This window comes from Pygoscelis adeliae, unplaced genomic scaffold (assembly GCF_000699105.1).
Source record: "Pygoscelis adeliae isolate BGI_AS28 unplaced genomic scaffold, ASM69910v1 Scaffold21, whole genome shotgun sequence".
NCBI lineage: Eukaryota > Metazoa > Chordata > Aves > Sphenisciformes > Spheniscidae > Pygoscelis > Pygoscelis adeliae.
In genome coordinates this window covers 1,457,107-1,464,087 of record NW_008824243.1, presented here as the reverse complement: position 1 = coordinate 1,464,087, position 6,981 = coordinate 1,457,107, and the positions used below count along the sequence as shown (strand labels likewise).

The 6,981-nt window shown below is 43.6% G+C and overlaps 1 protein-coding gene across 1 annotated transcript in view; it reads left to right on the top strand.

Annotated features, from left to right (window-relative positions):
- The first annotated feature begins 6,362 nt into the window (after positions 1–6,362).
- Positions 6,363–6,981, top strand: part of ZDHHC2 (zinc finger, DHHC-type containing 2) — a 34,626-nt gene continuing 34,007 nt past the window's right edge. Inside the window, exons 1-2 of the mRNA XM_009335196.1 lie at positions 6,363–6,609; positions 6,709–6,828. Coding sequence (XP_009333471.1) covers positions 6,363–6,609; positions 6,709–6,828 — 367 coding nt within the window. The remainder of the gene's footprint in view (positions 6,610–6,708; positions 6,829–6,981) is intronic.

The window sequence follows — 6,981 nt, the reverse complement described above, 5'->3', positions numbered from 1 at the left end:
AGTTCCCGTTTCATAGCTATCCATTGCAAATAGCTTTTCATTTACAGTTTTCTTCTGACAACAAATTTATAATCCTTCTCCTTTTTAAGCAGCCATACCCATAAGCCATGATTTTTTAATAACTTTCTGTTAAGTGGGTTTAGGTGATTTGCCTGAGGTTGTAAGTTCTGGTTTTAAACAATGAACTCTAACTCACTCTAACCCTGATTCAGAAGCTACAACCTAGATTCAAAAGAGTGTAGTGCTGTAAAAATAAGCTTTCAAGTATCCCAATCTCTGCAGTAAAATACTGAGCCTGAAGTTAGTCACCTAGGCTCTCTTAACGGATCCATGCAGAGAATTGCACGAGATCTGTTTTAAATCGGCAAACTAGCTAAACTAGGTAACCAGGCAGTACTGAGTATAGGGATGTATGTAAGATGTTGCTCCTGGGAGCTGTGCATTCTCATGCATACCTTTCGTGGCCAGCAGCACATCTGTGACGGGGGGGTGAGGTGGCTCAGTTAGGAATTAACACGGGGGGCGGAATCACACACGTATGTGATTCAACTGCAACAGCTCCCAGTTACAAAAGTGCTGGGGACAGCGTATGAGAGGGAGTGGAAATACATTGCCTGAAGCAGAGATGAAGAGCAGGATAATGGCAGTCTGGATTCAGAGAGACTTGAGCTGCTGTGGTAGTTGCTATCAAATTATGCTTCTCGCCAGTGATAACATAGCTTGTAAAGAGAATAATATGCCATTGCACGTGGAAACCGCATGACAAAACCCAGTACGAGGAGCAGGGACTGGAATCCAGAAGTCCCTGTTTTGGGCAAATGCCCTGAGAGGCTGCCGAAGCATTTACTTTCTCTGGTCCTGTAAATCTTGCATCCTTTTCTATACCATTTCATAATGACAGTGGACAAATTGCCAAAACTGACTTACAGACTGGCAATTAAAACACTTTGTAGGAAGTGGAAAGAAATAAATTGTGGCTGTCACTGCATTTTGTGCAGAGACGTATTCTGAGGATCCCCGGCAATAGAAAACATGAACATGGGCAGGTATCTCATCCCTGGACAATGATCAAACCTAGATGTGTGACCAAGGTACTGAGCAGTTCAGCCCTGTCAAGGCATTTCAGTGCATTAACTGTGTGAAAGTGGGTTTAAATTGCCTGATCTAAAAAAAAGAGGCTGTCAGACTGATAGTTTTACATTTAGATGCCTGCTTTTGGGGTCAACCATTAAGCCGTATAACCTACTCCAAAGGGCAGAAACCACTGGATCAGTGCATACAGCATGGGATGTCACTAAATGGGATAAGGGTTCTTACATACAGCTCTTTAGGGGCTTTCCGCTCTAGGGGTCGTGATTTTTGCCTAAGTAGAGACGTACAGTAGAACTGGTTTAAATTTTTCCCATTTTTCCCACCTTAAGTGGCAAAAGGGAAAGCAGCAGGGAAATGAAAACTCCAAGGTGAATACATCTGGGAAAAAACAATGTAATGAAAAAATTACTGCTGAAAGTGACAAAAGAGTAAGTGGATAGTAGGCCCAAATATGACTTTAAACAACTTCCCTGAAGGCAGACTCTGACAAATACAGTATTGTACCAATTCAGGGGTAGCAATCAAAAAATTCCAGGAAGGAATTCATTACTTGAAAAGGAGCTAAACGAGCCTCTCCTGCAGAGAATGGGGCAAATTTCCACACTGTGGAAAAGTAAAAAATAAAATAAAAAAAAATAATCATATGACAACAGTTGGGTTTGGGTATCCAAACGGTTGCAAATAATTAAGTACCTAGCTAGGATGAAGGGAGAGCAAGAGGATGAATACATCTGGGCCAGCCCTTCAATTCAAATACATCTGACAGCTAGGCTGAGACTGGAGAGGCTACTACGCTGCTTGTTTTCATGTAGCTGGGAGCCATGAACTGTACACAGATGGTACTCGACTCCAGCTGGGATGCAACGTACATTTTCTAAGTGGTATCTCATGCCAGAGACGTTGCAGAGAGATTTCTTTTTCTATGTGCGGTAAGTCTGGTCCAACACCCAAACGTTCTGGAGAGAAGCAAGCGGCACGGTCGCTGTCATGAAGGCCAGAGAGCATCCCTCTAGAGCCACTGGTTCGCCTGATTAGTGACACGTGTCTGTATGTTTCTGTCTATGTGTGTTCCTGCTTCTAGCTGCTGGTCTGTGTATTGCACTTGTGCGAAGGCAAAAATTTATACTCCTGTCCTATTGTCCCTCCTCCTCTTGCTGCTCCACTGAATATGCGGGAGACATGGTGGGGGAGAAAGTATTCCACTGTATCAGATTGCTTACATAGAGGAGGAGATGTTCAGAGTCTACAAGCTGGAAGTTCCTAGTCAGATTCTCTGAAAAATATTTCTTATATTAGGAACATTTTGCTTGTGTGTTTATCATTCACTGTATTCTGCATATACTTAGTTTGGGAGTTTTTAATTGACCAAATACTGTGCTTAAAATCATCAGGAAGTTATTGTGAGATTATAAAATTAATCATGCCTTATAATTCCCAAACAGTTCTAGCACAGTAAATCTGTGACATCTTAAAATGATCTAATAACATGAAGTCTTCTTTTTCCACACTTAGTTGTTGTAATGGTAGTCCTAAGAGTTCAGTGTAATTTTACAGCTGAAATGTAATGAGCTAGATACACATATGGTATTTCCAGCTACTCATCATAGCCTGTGAATGGACAGTAAATGTGAACATCTATGGCCAGCCTTGGATATTAAATCTGCAGGAGCCTAAATGAATGCTAAAGTAATTCCTTGACACATGCTCTCTTACTGCAGTACTGTGGTATTCAAATCACATATACATTAAGGAAAACACCGTTAATTTACGTAATCACTTTTGTTTCTTTTCTTTTGTGGCTCATTTTACTTTTTTATTCTTACTGTTTTGAAATTTTATGACTTTTCAAACTGGTACAAAACTGAGCTCTGAGGAGACTCTCTATGCTAAATTATCAATAACAGGTAATTTTTCTCTGCCGTATATTGAACATCTTCCCTCACTTGAAATTTCCTTCTGTTTTGCCACCATTACTTTATGAGATTGATTATTAGGAAGTGTTTATCACATCTTAATAAAATACATTCAAGATGTCTGTGTAACTTCATTAGCCATGTACAAACCTTCTACTACTGTTTGCTCTACATGGACAACTTGCACAGGAGTAGTTTTTCATTAGGACTGCATGCTTGGGTACCAAGGTGGCTTTCTTCAGAAAGAGGCACTATTTCCACTCTCCGCTTCTGTATCTAAACCCAGCTGGAATCTACCTGTCAGTGCATGTGGAAGGAGAGACCGCCTGCTTTGTTAACGTCATCTGATCAAGGACCTTGTCAAGTGGGAGGACAAGGAGAAGGGGGGAAGCCGAACATACGGAGGCACAAACCCAACCAAACAACACTCAGAGAGACAACAGCAGGGAACAGCCCTGGTCAGCCAGGCTAATTGGTAAGGGTATGTGGAGCGGGAGGATGCTTGTTTCAGCAAGATCAGCTGGATGAGGACCTTGTCAAAACGCAGTGAGCACCAAGCTGGACCAGGCAGTGAGTCAGGGACAGTGACCGTGGGGCAGGTAAGAGGGCCTGGGATCCGGGCAGGGGTGTCAGACAGCCAGGGAGGCTATGCCGCTACTCGGGGATCTGCAACCGCCTGTGTGCTTGTGAACGTAGAGAGGCGCATGTGTGTGTGCACGCGCATGCACGTGCTTTCTCTAGCGAACCTCAGCCCTGACAGCCGAAGGGGAGAAGGGGCCTTTGCTGTTGGAACTTGAGTGAGTCCTATACGTAGGTGCTGTTGAAGTTTAGCAGGAAAGCAGCAGCCACCTCCACCAGCTTGGGATGAGATGCTGGGCCCCCAGGCTGGCCTCCAGAGGCCAGGCAGGAGGATGCCTGGCCCCGGAGCTGCGGGTGGCAGCCCCATCTTTTAACATCCCTTCACACTACCTAGCTTGCAAAACCTGACACAGAGAATAGTCAGACATGGTAATGTTAGAAATGTATTCCAGAAGAGATACTTTCTTAAAAAATCCACCAGCAATACCTTGCATATACCTTGCCTGAGGGGAAAAGCTGAGTGGTACCACGTAACGACAAGAACATTTTGTTTCGATTTGCCAAACACTCAAGCCTCCTCCTCAAACGCCAGCTACCCGCAGCCCAGCTCCTGACATGAAGAAAACCCAGGAAATTACCTTCATTTCCTCTATCTTTTCCTTGTGAACATTTCATACAAGCTTCAATAAACCGTGCCCCAAGTAACCTCTCTCATTGTAGAGACAGGCTGCCCGAGTACAGTCATTTGGGAAATCTGTCCATGAATACCTAATGGTTTAGAATATCCCAGGATTTACTTTTGCCATAACGCAATGCTCCTTTGAATATGCTCGCTCTTGAGTTGTTCTGCTGCTACCTAAAATTTCTGCAGGTCGTACCACAGAGGGAGGAGGAAAGGTACAGAAGAAAAGGTCTCTCATGACCCATCTGGAGAGTGATGAGAGTCATGGAGGGAATAGAAAGGAACTGTGGGCATGAAGGAAAGCTAGAGAGGCCACGTCCATGGGGAGAAGCCACAAGCACAAGGGCAGGAGAGAGGACTTCACAGCTCTCTGACCAAAGGATGCTCCAAGGTAATTGGGAGTATCAGTCAAGGCAGGCTTTTTTGTCCCAACTAAATTAAAGTGAGGTTTGCCTGTTTATTTCACTAAATGGGCTAATTTTGAACCAGAATGACCATGATTTTGCAGCTCCGGTAAAGAGTATGCTATAATAATTATTATTAATGTAATTATTAGCATACTATATAAGAAAATTCTGATTATTGTGAAATCTGAGCAGTGAGAAGAGGGTGGTAGTGGCCATGGAGAAGTTAGAAAGCTGGACTACAGAAGCCCATTTCCATGAAGGGGTAATAAAAAGCCTCCGACCAGAAATTGTGTGATGTAATTTGAGGTCTTTGTAACACATCATCTTTTTATTCCCACATCTCTGGCAAACTGCCACCACTCCATATACATAATTTTTTATCATAATTATTATTTCAAATAATTAATTACTACGTTAAAAAGTCTTCTCTACTGTTTACCATGTTTCCCTGGTATGTGTTGTTGTTAATAAGCCCCGTATCACATGCAGCATTTTAAAATGGTTTATAGGAGAAAGCTTTGTATAGCCCCCAAGTACAATGCAAAAACTATTTCACCCTTATGCATACAGTTCCCAGCTGCCGATGTCTTACGGTACAGCCGTGTGTCCCTGGAAACACACAACACAGTAGATGCATGATCCTTTGTACCTGAGAGAGGTCACGGTCAGGTATTTCCAAATAAGTGCGAAAAGGCATCAAATGAATTAAATTGCCTTCGTTTCTTTTAACTTTTGCCAGTAAAGCATGGGGTATGTCTTCAAGTGGTGGTAACTTTGTTCCTTATACTTTTAAAATCTGTTTTGAATAACGATGCATGTTTTCATACTAAAGTCAAATCCTTTAAATATTCTGTTAAAATGTTGGCCTCAGCGATGACTTGCGTAATTAATTACAGGTAAAATAAAGTGGTTTTACTGTCTATGTCATGTTGGTTTTGGTCCCTTTCCTCTTGTTTCATGGAATACAGTATGTAGGAATATCAAATCTAGTTTTCAGTACCATTCACTATATCTCTGCCTTTTTAATGTATAATACATAATTCCCCATTATGCAGAATCTTTTCTTAAATTATTATATTCCAGTCTTTCGATGGCATCACATCTTGCTTATTTCTCTTCTATAATAACTATACATTGCGCAGATGGTTTCACTGAGCCATTCACAATGATATACGAGTCTTTTTCTTGAGTAGGCAAAGATAATTTACTGCCATGGGATATGTAATATTCTTCTCGATACATCATTCTGTATTGCTCATTCACCCGGTTCACCGTGGCTAACCGAAATTCCTCAGCCTAATCTTACAACGAGAGGCGCATGATTTTGCATTGCATAGAAACACTGCAGCCATATGGTCAACTTCTTTTTCTGTCTCTTCAACAAACATGCTAGCAACTCCGTTTCATACTCTGGAACCTGGCAGCACACCTACTATTGTTTTTATCATATTTTCTGTTTTTTTTCTCTCTTGCGGCCTGTTTCCTAACCAATGGCAGCTGTATGCCTTCCACGTTGTGATTACTTAGCTTCATGCATAGTCTCCCCCAAGACATTATACAAGCCTTTTTCCCAACTCCAGACACATTTTAATCAACCAGCTCTTTCCTAACTACCGCGCTGCCAATTCTCTGAGACTCTCGCAGATTGCAGAAATACTATGGGCCGTGCTCGGCATTTCTAATTCTGGAATGATAATTCAGCAACAATTTGGGTGCACATACTGCAACGCAGTCTGGGTTTACTATGTCACTTCGCAAGCGTTTCATTACGATGGCCATAACGTAAAGCCTTTTCGGGGAAGAGTGAGTCAGCACAACCCTACGCCACCTTCCCTTGGCCGAACATCCACCAAGAGCAGGGCCGGCCACCGCGGCCTCCCACAGCCTCTTGCTGGCTGTGACCTGGCAGCCTGCAACACTTGTTGTTCGTTATATGGTACTCTGAAACATTATTTGCAAATGGGGCAGCACTTTTCCTAACCAAACGTTTTAAAGTATTTCCAAGGGCAGTTAAGTATCACCACCCCTATTTCAGAGGCGGAAAAGCCGGAGGAAGCTGGGCTGGGCACCGGGAGTTCAACGGGGGGAGCCGTCATCGGCGCCTCCAGCCACGGAACACCCAAAGGCTCCTGCACGTGCCGGATGCCCGAGAAACGTAACTCATTTTGTAATGAGCTGAGCTGCTCCGGGGCCCGGCCCCAAACTTCAAGGGAGTGCTTCCCGTTATCGCTCACGGGAGGCGGCGGGAACGTCCCCTCCCCTACCCGGCCCGGGGCGGCCGGAACGAGCCGGGCCCTACCGGGAGGGC